We start from the raw sequence: 17,899 nt of genomic DNA on the forward strand, positions 1-17,899 counted from the left end.
GTGTGTTTAGTGTCAGTGTGGAAGAGGACTTGCTGACTTGGGTCTTTCCATTCTGTAAACCTTATTTGACTCCCCGACGGGGGGGGGGGAGCCACAGAAAAGAAAAGATTAGGCTCCTGTTAGAGACTGCTCCTCATTGTGCTCCCGTGGGTGCCTCCGTGGGTTTGATTCCCCCCCCGCACACACACCCAATCATGTGCAGCAGAGAAAATAAATAACACTTACTTTCTGCACATGATGACGGCTGAATGGCGAACAGTTTAGCGTTGGTCTAGGCCGGGTTTGCCTGCCCATACACAAAGGCGTCACAGGACGCGGCATGATCCGCCGCGTCCTGTGAAACGTCGGGTTTGAGCTTTGACGAGCGGATTCATTCAGACTGAAGCAGAGCTGCCGGAGGACGTCTGCGGACGTCTTTCCGGGCTGTTACAGAGACCTGATCTCTGAGCGTTTCCTGCTGGTCCAAGCGTAACAGACGTCCCAGCGGTTCACAGCTGCCGTGCCTGAAATCGCTCCAGTTTGGGTGAAAAGTGCTAGTTTGGTTGACTTTTAAATGCAGACATCGCTCAGTTTTAGGTTGATTCACTGTGTGTCCTGCTGAAGATCGTCAGAGCCTGAGGGCATGTGTGTGGATGAATTTCCACCTGCGTGGTTGTTTGTGAGGCCCAGAGTCAGATCTCCCTCTGAGGCGCCGCAGGAAGCTCCTTGACCATAAGTCAGAGCTTTGCTGTCATCATGAGAGCACAAAGAAAAATATCAAATGCAGTTTTGCACATAAACTATAAAAAAATTTAAAAAATTGAGTTAGAAAACACACAAACACTGCAGATTTTCTTTAACTCGCGAGGGCAGCCTAAATTAATAAACTATGTTTATTAATGAGTGGAGATATTTTTTCATTTTTAGATTAGTTTTTTATTTACGGCCCTTTTTTTTTAAAAATTCTTTCATTTTTATTATTGTGAAACTAGAACACAGTGAATGAATTTAGTCCAGTTTCCTCATTTTGAGCACGTGCAGGGATTCATGACATGTTTTAAAGAAGAAATTTGAACGAATGTAAGGTCACTGCTGATTGTTTGAGTGTATATTTAAATACTTATCATATTTAAGGACTAAAGCGTGATTGAAGCCCGGCAGAGATCAGATGAATGAGTCCTGATACGAATCCTGCAGGAGTCCCGTAATTAAAGAAAACATAAAAAATTTAAAAAAGGTCCAGAATAAAAGCAGGAAGTGAATTTGGGCGTTTTGCTGTGAGATCTCGCGTTGAACCTCTAGCACGGCGACGTCCATCAAATTGTGCAGAACCAGAAAGGATATTTTTAATTTTACAGCTTCCAGATATTTATCGAGTATCTGTTGTATATTTTTCTCTGATGCGTTTCTTCTCCCGGCCTTTATACGCAGCACACCAGTGTGGCGAGGCCGGCGTGTGCAGCGTGACGGCGACACCCTCACCTCAGATTATGCTGCTGTCAACACATTCCCAGGTTGTCGTCACTCATCTTTAGATTTGCGTTCGGGGGGTGATCGCGTTGATAACAGACTGCTGTTGCACTAAACTGTGCATCATCGTTTTTTTGGCGTGCGGAGGAAGTGACGGAGGGCGGGGTCAAAACTGTTATCACCCTATCATATCTCTGACAGCTACCTGTCAAAATCGGGTCGCAGCAAGAGATGCGAGGATATCCTGCGATGCTGACGAAGCCAAACGCGGCCCTCTCCCTCTTTTCTTCTGTCTCATTTTGCATTGTTAATTCTCACTGCACTCCAGCATTAGCTTAACGGGAGCGACGACAGCAGCCAGGATAAAAAAAGAAAAACAGGAGGAGGTTACGGGGGGGTGTTTCTGAAGAAAGCTTATGAACTGTCAGCGTTCTGTCAGGAGGAAAACACCGCGGTCCGTGAACTCGTTTGATGCGTTTGACTTTGTGTGGCGTTCGCACACTGAGCGCAGGAAATGAGGGACAAAGAGGAAAAAATGTGTTGTTATGATGTGATGTGTGGAGGGCTGGTTTGAAGTGGCACTCAACACCCCTTCCATTTGTCTTCCCCTCCTCGTGTGTGTGTGTGTGTGTGTGTGTGTGTGTGTGTGTGTGTGTGCGTGCTCCAGATGTTGGGGAGGACTTGGTGAAGACAGCGGGGAGCATCCAGCCGCCTCTGCCCCAGCATCGAGAGCGCTCCCTGGGCTCGTCCTCCAAGGACTGCCCTTACTGCGGCAAGTCCTTCCGCACCTCCCATCACCTGAAGGTCCACCTGCGGATACACACAGGTCAGTGCCTCCACCCGCCACCCACCTGCACACCCCCCGCCTGCTCTGCGTCTCTGCAGCTATGAAACATTTATTGGACTTCATGCAAAATTTACTTCAGCGCTTGTTCTGACATTTCTTCTGGGCTCAGGCTGACATATTGGTTTCTGAATATCGGCTCGCTGGAGTCAGTCTCCCTCTGACGTGATGGAGAGGATGCAGATCCATTGATAATCTATCAGTTTGAACATCGATGTGGGAAGAACAAAAAGAAAGAAAGGAACAGAGTACAGGCTGTCACAAATCCAGTCATCCCAGTTCAGCAGTGTCAGGTCCAGTAGGCCTGCCTCGGTCCTAATCTGTGTCTGTCCACGCGATCTAATCCCAGAGGCTCCGTGTTATCAGCTGCTGGATTCGAGCACGTTTCCTTCAAACTCACATAAATCCAAATTAAGGAAACTGCTGGCGAGCGTGCACTTCCTCTCAGTGTCCCTCATTTAGGCTTAAGGCCATTGTTATTCCACTTTTTTTCCCGCTCATCATTTCATTGAGCTCTAATTAACACAACAAGGGTTCAGTGTCCTCCAATGACATCACTCAGAGGGCAATTTCACACTCTCTAACTCTCAATAACTTTCGAGGCAAAACAAAGCCGGCCTGTCCACCATTCGCAGGGATGTTCGTGAGACCGTGTGTCGAATAGATTTAGCTTTATGTTTCGGGCGGGTGTGCTAACCCTCGGAGCAGCGCCGTCCCCCCGGTTGTTTTCGGTCAGAGCAATGATGTGGACCGTGGACAGGAGCCAGGGCGCTAACCCTCTGCGAGGTACGAACGCCCCACTGACTATCCAGGTTAAAGTCACATTCAGACTGTGCAGAGGACAACTTACCACAAGGACACCTGGCTAAAGTTTCTCAGGTGTTTCCTGCCTCTCAGCTCATCAGCTTCCAAACACTGTGGACAGCTCAGCGTTATTATTCACCCGAGGTCTTCCAAGTGAGAGTCCTCTCTGGATCATTTTGGCTATCCACACAAGCATAATCCCACATAAAGAAGAGCGAGATCAATCGTAGTAATAAAGACTTCATATGTAAAACTGTGAGTTGTTCCTGTGACTGATGCTGCCGGAACAAAGCTGGTTTATGCCATGTTGTTCTGCTAATTCAGCAGTACAGCATTAACCCTTAAGATCACTTTAATCCTAAAGTCACACTTGGGTCGCCAGAACACGGTAATAACTGCATGGGCATGCACAGCAGCTCCACATCAGTCACACGCCATCCTCCCCTGCGTCCTGCGTGACGCTAACGGGACCAAACACCAGCGTCCTGCTTTATTCGGTCAGACCTGAGACGGGCGACTGACACCTTAAACTCATCAGGAAAGAGTTCACTGAGGACACAGGATGTGCTTTTTCCCACAGGCTTCTATCCAATCAGACTTCATGGGAGTCGCCCCCTGCTGGACAGCAGAGAGAATGCAGGCTTCAGACTCACTTTTCAGACTTGACGATGCATCAGACTGTTATACAGTCCTCTGACTTAGTGCATGAACTGAGCAGATATCTGACTGATAAATGCTCTGAAAATATCACGACTTCCACGGCTTTACTTTTTTCGGGTGGTTGGACTGAGACCCTTTAAGGTCTCTAAACACATCCAGGTCACCTCGAGGCCAACCTCCCCTCCACTTGCTGCTGCTGCTGCTGTGTTACCTGCTGCTGAGAGACCTGAGTTATGTCTGCTTTGAGTAGTGTAGTAATGATCCCCGCGAGGCCCGTATTTTATCACACAGGAAGCGGAGCCCTCGGCCGGTCTGATTGAATCCACAGTACACTTTATTTTCGTCCTTTCGTATCTCAAACAGACAGTAAAATTAAAGGCCTCGCCTGGAGCCTCCACCTGGGGACAAATGTGAGAAAGTTTAGTGGGGATGTTATCTTTTTTAGGTGGAATGTATCCTTGGACGCATGCCCGTCGAGCTTCGACGCAACTCGGGGAGAAAAAGAGCTTGATGCATCCCCAACATGTGGCCTTTAAATCACTCCTATAACCTAATCGTACCAGCTCCGCTGTGACATCCTGATTACATCCAAGAGATGACTTTTACAGCGGCTAAAGATCCTCTCTGCGCTCTGGTGACAATGCGGGCAGATTCACAGCTGACAGCCGAGCTCTCCTCCGTCTAATGTAATGTGAGTGACACAATGGAGTTGCTTACCGAGCCTGGTCGAGGCAGCATTGTGCGACGCAACGCAGAGATTAATGAGCGACTAACACCAGCTTGAAAGGAATGAAGTGAATTTAAATTTCTCCAAAAGTTAAAGAGCTAATGTTACAGTATTAATTTCCTCTTGAACAGTGAGTGGGAAAATATCCATTAGCAAAATTAACCACAGTTTTCTAGGTAGCTAACATTGTGCGGCTGTGGCACTACAGTGTGGGGCCAGAGCTAATGAACACACTGCAGAGGGTGATATTTCATTATACAAATTAATGCTCACATTTTAATGGGAAAGTCACATAATGAATCTAGGCTTCAGTGACAGCAATTAGAGGCCCAGATTGTCCCCTTCTGGACAAGGCACTATTTAGCAGTAAGCAGCTGTGTGTAAAAAATAAAAAGGTCCTCGCTCTTGACAATAGCCACACATAACTTCAGGCAGGGCCACATAACCAATAAGAGTCCCGGCTCACCTATAAATGAGCAGAGGGAGGAGGAGGAGGAGAGGCAGGACTCGCCCGTGTCACTTAACCTTAACCTAACCTTGTAATCAGGATGAATCAGGAGGGACCTGTGATCTCCGTCTCCATTCCTCTCGCTCCCCTGAGCCCTCGTCTTCCTCTTCCTTCTATCTCTCATACATTTTCTTTTGTCGCTGCATTTCCTGCCTCTGTTGAGCAGGAACTTCACAGCAACGGCTCTTCTTGAAGGGGGAATTAAAGAGGAGTGGGACAGTTTTGGAGTTTCTTGCCGTAAATTTTAGAATTTAGCCCAACGTGTGAAACATTTCTGTAATACTGACCATGTCGTCTGTTTGAGGTCATATCCTGTCCCAGTGAGCCTCTTTAGCCTTTCTCTGGTAACATCTTGATGTTTGGGTCTGCACCTTTCATCACAGATTAAGCATTTATAAAACTGTATTTCCTGTTCATCGTCAGCCAATAAGAGTTCATTTTTTTTAAATCCGTACACGCAGCTGCTGAAAAACTGTTAGCAACGAGCACACAGGAAAGACCCACCTTGTGATGTGACATGGGTGGTGCAAACACCTGAGCACTGGCCAGTGTGAGCTTTAGAAGCTCCAGCTGTTTCCAGTCAACACTGTTTCTCATGTTCCACACTAACTATAACCCTGATTACCACTGGCCACTCTAACTAATCATGATACCCCCATCTAGAATAACTTTAACCCTGATACCCTCATTTACACTAACTACATCCTAGACTAGACTAACTTTAACCCTGATTACCGCAGCCAGAGTAACTATCATTTCCCAACATAGTATGCTCTCACATGAATAAAAGGTAAAAGAAAAAAAAGTTCACATTTGAAAATCAGAGGGAGGCGTTTAACCCGGTTTAAGCTGGTTCTGTTGCATCATGTTCCATCAGTGGTTTATGAAAAATAAGAGCTGTGATAATGTTTAAATATAAACTTCTACACAAAACAGCTTCCTCTTTGAGGCTTAGCCACTCTTCTTTCTAATTAATCTAATAAGGTTCAGGTAAACTGTCGAGGTGTTAGAAATATAAAATTATTTCTTTGCTAACAAAAAAACTGCAGTATTTTTGTTCAGATTTTTAAAATGTTGTTTAAAATGTCTTTCTTTCTGACTGCACTGATGCATTAAACCTTGCAGTGTTGAGCTCCACAGTTAACGCACTGCATTAAGAAATATTTGAAAAAAAACAACAAAGCTGCACAGTTTATGGAAAACAGCCAGATGCTTTTTAAAGCACATATGTGTGAATCATTTTCAAGTTTAAATCTTTTTTTAAAAATTCTGATTGTGTTAGCTGACTAAACCTTATAAATGTTTACCACAAATTTACTTTGTGCTCCTCAGATTTGATGAAAACTGCGGTTCTTTTTGTAATTACACAGTTTCAGTAAGTTCATCTTTTTTGAATTATGTGTTTTGTTGACACAAAAAAAATCTGTAAAAATATTCTATAATATACCATTTAAAAAAAAAAAAAAAAAAGTAATTCCCTGTAAAAAATTCTTATTTTGCTGTATTTTTTAACCACACTTTGAATAATCTTCCATTTGCCATTTACGGGAACTTTGGTCTAAAAACAGATACTGGCAGAAAATTACCAGGTCAGTTTCTGTTTTTTTACCCAGTGTTGCCGTTTATGCTCTCTTTCTGGGATTTCTGGAGTTACTAAAGTGATGGTCTGTGCTGCCACTTTTCTCCATATCTGACCCACCGTATAACCATCAGATGTATTTAAAACAGCGCCGTGTTTTTTTCAGTCCCTCAAACATCTCAGCCGCTGGTTTTTACATTTATTTCCATCCTCGAAGCCAAATGGAAATTCATCTTCCAGTATGTCATATCTATTAAACCATTTTAATTGCCCCTCTGTACAGGGCTGGGGTATTTATCTTTACTTGTTTCTATGGTGCTGTCATAATTCACACGAAGCCAGATGAAATCCGTGCATGCAACATGAAGTGCAAACACACTGTGGAGGATCTCAGGAAGAGGAGGAGGGGGAGGAGGATTTATAAGCGCAGAGGTTGTGTCGAGTGAAGGGTCTGCTTCTTATCGTTCACCTCCGTCAAGGTCAGCGTGTCCACGGCGGCTCAACAAAGAGCAGACAGACAGCAGCGAAAAGTTTACCGTTCTATTTTTAACTCCTGCAATTTCCTGGTTTTGTGGCGGCAGCGATCTGTCATGTGGCTGGGAGGTTGTGCTGTTTGCGCTGATATCAATTAAAAGTGGATTAACGGGTACATAATGACCTTTAGCAGTAAATTGTGTGTAATGTTGCAAGGCAGGATACAGTATATTCCCCAGATGTCACACCAGGCCCCTGACGTATGATGGAGCAGATGTCTTAGCCAGTCCAAATGGCCCTCTAAGACACACACACACACACACACACACACACAGAGGCTCAGGCTGACATGCATGCATAAACATGTGTTCACACACATTCCAAATGGCAAACAGACACACACGCAGACATGTCGTCTGTCTCACTTGCTCCAGATATTTAAAAATGATCAGTTTTAATGGAAAACGGGCACAAAGCGAGCGCTCTCGCAGGGCATCGGCATTCATTTCAGTTTGCCTTCGTCCGTAAACATCAGAGGATGGTGTCAAACACGCAACTGCCTCTGCTTTTCATTCTCATCTTAGATATGCACATGCCACATTCATCTTTATTTCCCCCCCACGTGAACATTAACAACCTCTTATAAGGAAAGGGAGAAAAAAATCGGATCAGTCTAATTTCTGTCTAATTTGGCTCCTAGAATATCATTTTGTCCAGTTAGAGGAATCGAGAATGATCATTTGCATCAGGGACGTTTCCTTATTAAATCAGCGCCGAGCCTCTGTTCAGCAGCTCACAGGAGAAGCACTTATTGGGTTAAAAGCTCATCTCGTATGGTTTATTTTAAATATACTCTATGCTTCACAGACACTCTGCTGTAAGAGAAAAGATATCAAATCGCCGTCTTTCTGCCTGTAGTCAGGGTTATCTGCTGCTCTGCATGCTCTCTTTTCCCTCCTCTCTGCTCTCTTCAGTATTTCCACCTTCAATTTTCTTTTGTATAGCCTCCTATTCTTTTCTCTGCTGTATCAATATTCTATTGAGTTGCTGTTTGTGGCCCTTTATTTGAGAACTCTGCAGTAGGTCTGCAGATCGCAGAGTCTTTTTCTGGAATGGTGCCCTCTAAATAATGATAAATTACTTGAGCAGTATGCCATTTGCTAATTATATCCATGATTTACTACACAGCCCGACTTAAATCATTCAAACCAGCCTTGCGTAACAATGCCTTTTTTTCCTTTATAAAATGGTTTCCATGTGTATAATCTAAACATTTTATTGGCATATACTGTATAGAGAACGTGCATGCAAAACATTTTTTATTTCTTTTCCAGCCGTGCGTGCACAAATACCACTGTGGGAACTTTTATATGTGTATATTGAAAAGGGGGGAAAATCGAGCTTAGCGTTTTTGCCTCTCTGTTCATTGTTTAATGAATCCAAATCTGGCTGCGACTCCAAGCCTATTATAATTGCTCGCAGGATGTGTTCTATTTCAACATCTTTCCAATGGAAGATCCACTTCTGGCAGAATAGTGTTGGTGTTATAGCATTATCAGGAATATTCATGAATATGGATGCGCAGCATAAATAAACATATGTAAATGTTACACAGCAGATTCACCCCCTTTTACTGTAGTGTAAATCGCTTTGATCTGTACTGAATCATATTGTTCTTTATCGCCAGGCTCCACCACATCCAGCGTGTGCTTCACATATGTTGCCAGCGTGTTTCGTATTTTTTGCGGCATCCGTATTGTGTGGCGGGGGCCGCGCGCTGTGCCACGCCTGATTTATGCTACTCCGGACAAAGTGCAAAAAAAGGGGCGATGTCCGAGAAGCAGCACCGTAATTGCAAGAGGCGCAGGCCAGAACGGAGGCACGATGACCCCGCTGCACATGCATGCACAGGAACTCACTGCGAGCCCGGCCGCAGGCCCGCGCAGATCACATTGAGACACTTCTGTTGTCAGCTGAAAATATTATCTCTTGTAGTGGACTGAAAGCACCATATGGTGAAATGTTTTTATGGTGTTGATATGAGTGATGGCTCACTTGGCGGAGCTGGATCGACCCATATTCAGATGCCTACTCCACACCCCCCACACCCCACCCCCGTCCCAATACACACACATCAAGTGGAGCCGAGCCGATGACTGGAAGAGAAAAGACATGCAAGTGTTGGTTGAATGCACAATCGTCTTCATTATCACTTTGTGTTTCATTCTGTGCTACTTTTTAAAATCTCCTTCCCTTTTTCAGGAATTAAATACTTCCTCTTCTTTATCGTAGTTAATGAAATGCATGTCTTTTTTGTCACTTCATGTGACCTAATTTTCTTTGTTCAGGGAGGTTACATGACCCTCGGGCCCACATTCCCTGCTCCAATAAATAGATTTTGATATCCAGTCGATGTAATAAGCAGGTTAATTATTCACTGTTTTACTGTTTCTCTCGCTCTCTTTCTTTCCCGCCCTCTCAGGAGAGAAACCCTACCGCTGCCCTCATTGTGACTATGCCGGCACCCAGTCTGCCAGTCTCAAGTACCACCTGGAGCGCCACCACCGCGAACGTCAGAACGGCTCTGCCACGTCCGGCTCCTCCTCTGGCCACACCCCTTCTTCTGACCACAAAGAGGATCATGGGAAGACGGGCGGAGGCATCTTTGCCCGACCGGACGTCCTCCGTAATGTTTTCAAGAGCATGCCCCCCAACCTGGACTTCAGGGCAGGGCCGCTGCTGCCGCATCAGTGGGCGTCGGCTCCCATCGTGTCCTCTCACAACCGGGATCGTGACTGTGGGGACCGCCGCTTTGACTCCGCCTCTTCAGCTGAGAACACGAAGACTGCCGATGGACCTTCCACCATAGTCTCTGCCGCCGCTGACGGCGCCGCCAGCTTCTCTGACCTAAGCCGGGCTTACCAAAGCATGATGGGAAACGGAGTCCACTTTCAGGGTTCTCTCCAGGCTTTCATGGACAACTTTGTCCTCAGCTCCATGAAGAAGGATGTGAAGGACAGCCAGAGTCCAGTCCAGCTCCAGGCCCAGCGCTACCATGACAACGGCGAGCCCAAAGCCAAGCGGGCCATCTCCGGGGAGCAGGACAGAGAGGAGAAGCCTGAACCCAAACAAAACTCGGAGCCGGGCAAACCCGGGTCCCAATACGAACCGCTCGATCTGTCTGTGTCGGTCCGACCCGAGTCTGCATCTGGATCGCTCCCTGGCACCTCCGTCACCATTCACGATAACGTGGCGTGGCACGGATGCCTCTTCTGCTCCTTCTCCACTTCCTCATTGGAGCTCATGGCTCTGCACCTCCAGGCCAACCACCTGGGCAAAGCCCCTCTGCAGCACGCCGACACAGGGAAGGACGCTCACCGAGAGGGTTCTCCGACCACCTCCACCCTTCACTCCTCCAACACCAAGGCCTCGGGCGTGGCCCCAGACAGAGATGGAGACAGAGATGGAGAAAAAAGCCAGGGAGGCTGGAATAACCACATGGAGCAGCCATATAACCCCTTCCAGAGTGAATTCTACAGACGGTTTGGTGGCTTGTATGATGGATCCCCAAGAGTCAATCAGGGCATTCAGGGGTACATATCCCAAGCAGACCACGGTCTGGACCTGCCCAGCCAGGTCTTCGGAGGGGCCTCTTCAGCCGGCCCTGACCAGATGGGCGACAGGGGCTCCTGTGGAGATGCTGAAGATGACCAAGTTGGATCTGAAGACGAGGCTGGAAAAACCGGCGTGCGCAGCACCAACGAGACCCCGTCGACCACACCCAAGAGACAGCAGCAAAACCACTCTGACGAAGACGAGGAGGGAGGAGTGGCTGAAGAAGAGGAGGAAAGAGATGAGGATGGGCAGATGGACGTGGACAGAGAGGAAGAAGGAAGTCCGAAACAGCTCCAAGACGACTCCTCTCTGCCCCCGAGGAGCGGAGCGGCCATGGCGACACCATCCTCCGTCATGACTCCACTTTCTCTGGTTCCTCCGCCCCAGAACCAGACTCTACCGCTGGAGAAGCAGTGGCAGCAGGGCTTGGGCCTCCTAACCCCCGGAGGTCCACCAGGACTGTTGAAGGCAGAGCAGCAGACCCACCTGGAGCAGCAGATGAACATGCTGTCTGTCCTGAGAGCCTACAGCAACGACAGCCTCCCTGCGTTCAACGGCCTGGGCGGCGGAGCAGGCGGGGCGCCCCCGGGGGGCATGAAGAGGTCGGACGCACCTGGTGAGTGTGTTTAACCCCTCCTGGTTCTGTAGCAGAATATTAAAAGACAGCCACATGAGCAGAAAGCGACCCCAAAAAAGACAAATATGAGCACAAATCTAATTTTCCCACCAGTGCGTGCACACCAACACTAAACACAGCAGACTAACACGTATACGTTTTTGCCTGACACCCACAAAGGAATCTCAGGCACTCACTAAATGTCTCGAGATTGGCTCTGAAGTGATTTCAGCCTTATTTCAAGCAAGTTTAGAAGCTATCAGGCCGGCGACTAGCAACAGATTAATCTTTATTACACGTTTATATTACTGGGAGTGCAGCGCCTCCCTCTCGCTCCCCAGCATGGGGGGAATAACCCTGGATGAGTCAGAGCAGGACCTCAGCTCCCCGTGCCATCTCCTCCACATGTCTCTTAACTATCTTAGCTCTCATAAAGCCGGCTCCCAAAAGCCCATTACTTTATAAGACTCGTCGATCTATGACCCTGTGAAAAATGAACTGTCAACTTTCATGATTCTGCTAAGGTTATAGCTGCTCCTTGAGACTGAAGGAGGAAGTCTTTTTCTCTCGCTCTGTCTCTCCTTTTTTTACAATGCTCCTTTTCTGTTTAGGGCTGGTTGGTACTTCTGAGTGTCTCTATAGGAAGAAAATAAAAGCCGGTGTTGAGCTTTGAAAAAACGTCTTATAGACACGACGGAGACGGATGTCTTTGCTCCGCTGCTGTCGGTTTGACTCGGTGTGACCCTCGTAATATTATTAACAATCAGGAATATTTTTCTTTGTTTGGAGAACAAAGGAGTGGAGCATTTTTCAATCAAACACAGAGAAAAAATAATATAAAACATAAATAAAATAACAGCTGCTGGTGTTATCTGTGGCGGGACACGGCTCTGAATATCTCGATGCAAGTGTATATGTTTCATTAAAAAGAGAAATGGCTTTGTGAGAGATTGCCCTACATATTGTTTAGTCCAAAATGTGGGCAGGCCCCTCGGCAGCGAGGAATGCTCGACCTTTATAGATAAGGCTTTCTCTGAGGAACAAAGGCCTTTCTTATATGTCCTCGTCTGAGACGGCCATTCATTGTAATTAAAAAAAAAACAAGTTATTGTGTGTCTGACTTCCCGGCAGATCTCTGGGATGGCACCGAAGATAGCATAGAGAAGAGTGAAAGACTATAGGAAACACGAGTAACATGGAGACATGTTGTGGTGAATGTGAGCGAGTGAATTGTTGTTCCGAGTGTGACATTACTCCAGGTGACTCTTCACCTCCCGTCCCGGCCGGCGGCGTTCTGTGTGTACTGTTTCAGTGCTGGACGGATCAGATAATATGGCGCTGCGGCCCGTAGCTCTCGCAGCTGCTGCGCTCACTTCAGACGCTTCATATCTGTGGAGTAGCGTGCAGTTTGATTCGTGATCCACAGAGAGGGGGAGCGCTGAGGTGGTGTTGTTGCTGGTCGTTGTGGAAGCAGGTCCAAAGAAACGCTGTGTGCTTCTTTAGCATGAGGTTGTGAACCGGGTCCTGACGCTCCTTTGGCTCCCAAAACAATCAGACCCAGAGGAACGCTCCAACTAGTTTAAGAGGATTTATGAGGTTTATCTGAAGTTAGCTCACTAGTTTCCATCTAAAGATGCTGCCCCGTGCTCTGACTGAAACATGCACGTAGAGCTGGATGGAGAACTAAAATGCAGCGATGTTCACAGGGCTAGTGAAGCTACAGAGTTGTGCTTAGGCTAATATGACCACGTGAAACTGAAAGTTCATGCTGACTGAGAGTTTAAAGGCCGCTGTTTCAGGATACGCTGTGATAAGTTTCTCGTGCTGTTGTGGTGCGAGTGGAGGAGATAAAACAGACATGCCTGTTTCTGTTTGTAATGCACAGTTGTGTTATATGTCCACTTGTAAAACCCTCATGGTTTTTTTGGGGGGGGGGGCTGTGGCTGGAAAAGCAGAGCCGCTGTTCCACTGTTGAGGATGAAGGCGGGGGTGGCAAAGATGTCTGAAAAACTCAATTCAGACCTGGCAAAATGTGATTATCTGGAGTGGGTTTGCATTAGGTTTGTATGCAAATACAGCATAAATCATTAATATCGAAATTCTGCCCTGAATGCGCGTGAGCTGTCGCGGGGCACGCATCGCACGTCTGGAGTGGCCATCGCTTCATTAGTATGCCTGGAGGAGGGGAAAGGGCGCCGCATGCTCTGAAACGTAACAGATAGAAACGTAGACGGCCGCGTACGTAAGCCACGCCTCCCGAATCGGATTTATTAATAAATGTCATTAAGAGCAGCAGTGGCCCCGAGCTCTCTGTAATCAGCTGAGGTATCTGGTTACTGAGGTACAGTACACCGTGTAAAGATTGATATGAACCCGCACCGTTTGCTGTACTGTAGATGTGCTTAACACAATCAATACTTGGCTGCAGTGCAGACCTATCTATAGCCATGCATTATCAAACATGAAGTATTACATTATTCAAACAGTGCTGTACATGCTGCGGCTGCTTGCGAACAACGCTCCTCACATCGTATTACTTACATTACCTCAGCCCCACCCGCCCGCCCGCCCACCTCTGCTCCTCTAATATATGACATGTGGACCTGAGAAGGCTGAGACTGACAACCTGAAGAGGAGGAGGTGTTGATAAAAGGGCAGGACTTGGATGAGCACGTTTAGGATCTGAGGAAAGAAAATGGCAGAGCTCAGAGCTGAGCACCTCTTACTGCGGGAGAAGTGTGCTACAGAAGCCGGTGGTTAGTGGATGGAAGTGAAAGCAGAGAGGAGAGTGCTATGTGTTCTCAATTAGAGCCGTGACTCCCGCTTTCTGAGCGCTCTCACGTCGCGCTTCTCCTCAGAAGTGCTGCGGTTTGTTTGTGTTCGCTGCAGATGGAAACTCAGAGGTTCAGCTCGGCGCGCGCTCTGAAACAGCCGGCTGTCAGTGAAGGAGCCCTCGCCGCCGTGACGTCACCTGAAGTCCAGCCGAGCGGTGTGATGACTGAAACTCTAGCCCCACCCTGCGTTCGCGCCTGTCTGATTCACAGAACGAGCTGCGTGTACTTTTAGGAGCGGCTCTTCTTATCGTAGGATGTTTGGACAGCACATTTGTGATGTCTGGCCGTTGCGTTGTTCCCTGCGTGTCGCTGAGCTGCAGTCACCTTATTAGACACGTGCCAGCGAGCGGTGCCGCTGCTCTGGTCCTTTCCACGAGCCAAGTTTCTCTCAGAAGAGACGATCGGTTTCCAAGTGCCTCTTTAGCTCGCTTGGCACCGTGTTAGCACCGACCAGCTTCTGACACACGATTGGGCGGAGCGCTGCTGACATGCCCGGTGAAGCTGAAGCAGGTTTCTCCTCTCAGACTCTGCTCCTCGGGTGCTCGGCCTCTGCGCTGGTACACAAAGGATTCCAGCACACCAGAACGGTAAATGGATTGATTCTTCTGTAGCGCTTTTCTACTCTCCTGGAGTACTCAAAGCGCTCTATACAACATGCCTCATTCACCCATTCATACAAGCACTTCCTTCTGTACTTAAGTGCAATCTAAGCATTCACACACATCCACACTCCGATGGATGCATTGGAGAGCAACTTGGGGTTAGTATCTGGCCCAAGGATACTTGGCATGCAGGAAGCCAAGGATCGAACCACCAACCTTCCAATCAGTAGCTGATCTGCTCTACCACCTGAGCCACAGCCACCCCGCGGGATCCGCTGGTCTGAACAACACTGAGATTTGGATCAGACTTTCTAGTTGTTGAGACGTCGTGGCAGATGTTTGCTGGGTGGGAGGAGCCAGTCCAGTCCAGAGCAGGCGCCCCCTCCTGGTCGTATGCAGGTTACTGTCAGAGGTGCCTCCGCCGTGAGCGTCGAGATCACATCCTCACAGAGCGCTGGGCGTGTTTGATCACGCTCACTGGTGACATCACAGTACACACGTCAAAGACATACGTGAGCAACGCAGGCAGCTTTGACGTGGACAAACACTCACAAATATTCCCACACACACATCAAACTTCTCGTGATGTAAAATGTGATAATTGCCAATAATACTGTCCTTATCAGGTGTTTCATTACCATGATTTGGTTGCTGTTTGTATTTAACACACACACACACACAGACACACAGGTACACACAGACACACACAGGTACACACAGACACACACAGGTACACACAGACACACACAGGTACACACGCGTGGAAAGCAGTTCACATTGCTGCTAGACTCCCCTGTGTTCACTAATGAGCCCGACATGTGGCTTACCTGTGTCGCTGCAATTATTCTGTACACTTAAAAGTGAGGCTGAGGGTTCAGAGCGGTGACAGCTGACAGTCCTGGATGGGCAGATGGTGCTTATGAACTCATTTATCAATACTGGGGACACAGGCGGGCTATTGGTTGATATATTTAATTCATTTTCGCAGTAAAACTCCAAAGCCGGCCTTTAAAGCCTGTTTTAGGTGCACACACACAATCAGAGGAGCATCTTTATGTTTCTGTGTTTGCTTCCAGTCTTCAGAGTACTTCCTAACAGCAGAGGGCATCTATAGCATGGAAACATCTGGATCCTTCTGCTGCTGTTTCTCACTCAGCTCTGAGCCAGAGAATCATTTCACTGTTTTACCATGGGAGCCTCCGGTGGGCGTTTGAGAAACTGCAGTTTCAGTTGTCTCATTAAAATCTCCGCTCTGATGCTTAGTTAGAATTTTTTATTTACCTATCCATTTTCTTCTCCTTATCTGGGTTTGGGTCGCGGCATGAGCAGACCTCCCTCTCCCCGGCCACCTCCTCCAGCTCACCCGGGGGACACCGAGGCGCTCAGAGCCCAGATATAATCTCTCCCGTGTGTCCTGGGTCTGCCCGGGCCTCCTCCCGGCGGGACATGGGTAGGATGCCCGAACCGGCTCAAATGGCTCAGTTTGAACTATTACCATCTTTAATTTACAGATTTTTCAAAATTCTCTAACATTAAAATAACACCTTTATTTAAAAACAGAATTTACAAAGTGACAATAACACAAGATAAAAGTAAAAAGAGGCATCACTGAAGTGTGTAAAACACAATTCAAACAAGAGCTGTGCAGCTGTGCGAGGGTCACAATCAACGCTGTGACATCAGTTAAGCGAGTTTCGGGTTTGACTGCTGGAGCAGACGGTCCGCTTAAATCGTTTATTTGTGCCAAATTGAATTGGAGGCTTCTTGTAAACAGTTTAACCTGATTAGAACTTCAACCAGAGTTTGACCACAGTCCGAGTGACTGAACCGCCCTCCTCCCTGCGTTTTCCCACAGTCCACGATCCTTCCTCCTGTCTGTCTGCCTGCCTGTCTGTCTTGTTGCTGGAGGGCAGGGGCTCCTGCAGTGATTAAGCCATCTGGAGGCCTGTCTGCCTGCCTGTCTGTCGGTGAGACGCCTCCCCGGGCTCTCATTGTGTGCAGAGATGACAGCTCTGACGGCTGCTGAAGGCGAGGTGCCATTTCCCACGTGCGTCTACATTACCGGTTTAACTTGTGCAGAGGTGCATTATCACCTTGTCACCCAAAAGTGCAAATAGTGTAGTTTTCAAAGAGCAATTAAAGGTAATAGCTGCTGTCAGGCTGCACGGATGGGACCTGTTGCTCGCTCTCAGATGTGATAGCTCTAAAAATATTTCCCCCGCTCGTCAGCCGGTCCTCTCCGAGAACGCTTGCTGGTGGCGGCCGCGCATTTTTCCTGGAAGTTCAGCAGCGAGAGGCAGGATGGAGTTGCTCTTGATAAGGAAACGGAGACGAGTGCCGGGTGATCGCAAACGTGCGCGACAATTATTCTCTTCATTATTTTAGAAACAGGACGGGGAACGCAGCGAAGGCAGCGTGGGAGATCGCATTTACACACTCCATCCATACGTGTGTGCGCGCGTGCGTGTTCACGTGCAAATCAGCTGCTTTTATGTGCACTCTGTATACCCCCCCCACCCCCGTCAGTGTGCATCGTATTCAATATTGCAAAAGTTGAAACAATGGGTTATAAATTGGCCTTCCAACCCGATATATCTGACATGATCTCTGCTTCCCATCTCGTTAGTTTGCTGTTTGTTTCTTTTCTTCCCTGACTCCTGTAGACTTTGTTCGGTTTGAGTTGCTCCTCTTAAGAATGCAGCGTTCCCTTCCCCAGGCGCCCCGGAGATGTGAAGAGGACGCCTCAGAGGAGTTGTACTCGTAAAGCTCCTCATCCTCGGAGGGAGAGACAGAGAGAGAGAGAGAACACCGGCAGGCAGAGACACACAGGCATAATAACTACACTTACACAGCTAGTCGACACATAATGAGACAATGCAGCAGCAACTTCAAGGAAAAACGCAGATATATAAAAAACAACAGAGAGCGAGGCAGAGGGAGAGGAAAACAGGGGGCTGTGGGGGTAAAAAAATAAAGAAAATCAAGAAACTATGTCAACTTTTATTTCCCGTGTTATTCCACATCAATGGCAGCATGCAGTGATACTAATAAAAACAAAAAGTATACACAGGTACAGACACGCAGGCAGCGCGCTGCCGTGTTTGAAACGCTCTGTGGCAATTAAGGACAAATAATGCGTATTATTTCCCGTCGTGACGAACGATCCTAACCAGCCGCTAAAAAAACC

At 47.6% G+C, this 17,899-nt stretch overlaps 1 protein-coding gene across 10 annotated transcripts in view; it reads left to right on the forward strand.

Moving 5' to 3' along the window:
* Window positions 1–17,899, forward strand: part of znf536 (zinc finger protein 536) — a 213,568-nt gene that overhangs the window by 140,427 nt on the left and 55,242 nt on the right. For all 10 annotated transcript variants that reach the window (XM_005447858.4, XM_025908642.1, XM_019361736.2 and 7 more), the window contains 2 exons: window positions 2,117–2,275; window positions 9,528–11,276. In XM_005447858.4, the coding sequence (XP_005447915.1) occupies window positions 2,117–2,275; window positions 9,528–11,276 (1,908 nt within the window). The remainder of the gene's footprint in view (window positions 1–2,116; window positions 2,276–9,527; window positions 11,277–17,899) is intronic.

This window comes from Oreochromis niloticus, linkage group LG1 (genome assembly GCF_001858045.2).
Source record: "Oreochromis niloticus isolate F11D_XX linkage group LG1, O_niloticus_UMD_NMBU, whole genome shotgun sequence".
NCBI classification, from domain to species: Eukaryota; Metazoa; Chordata; class Actinopteri; order Cichliformes; family Cichlidae; genus Oreochromis; species Oreochromis niloticus.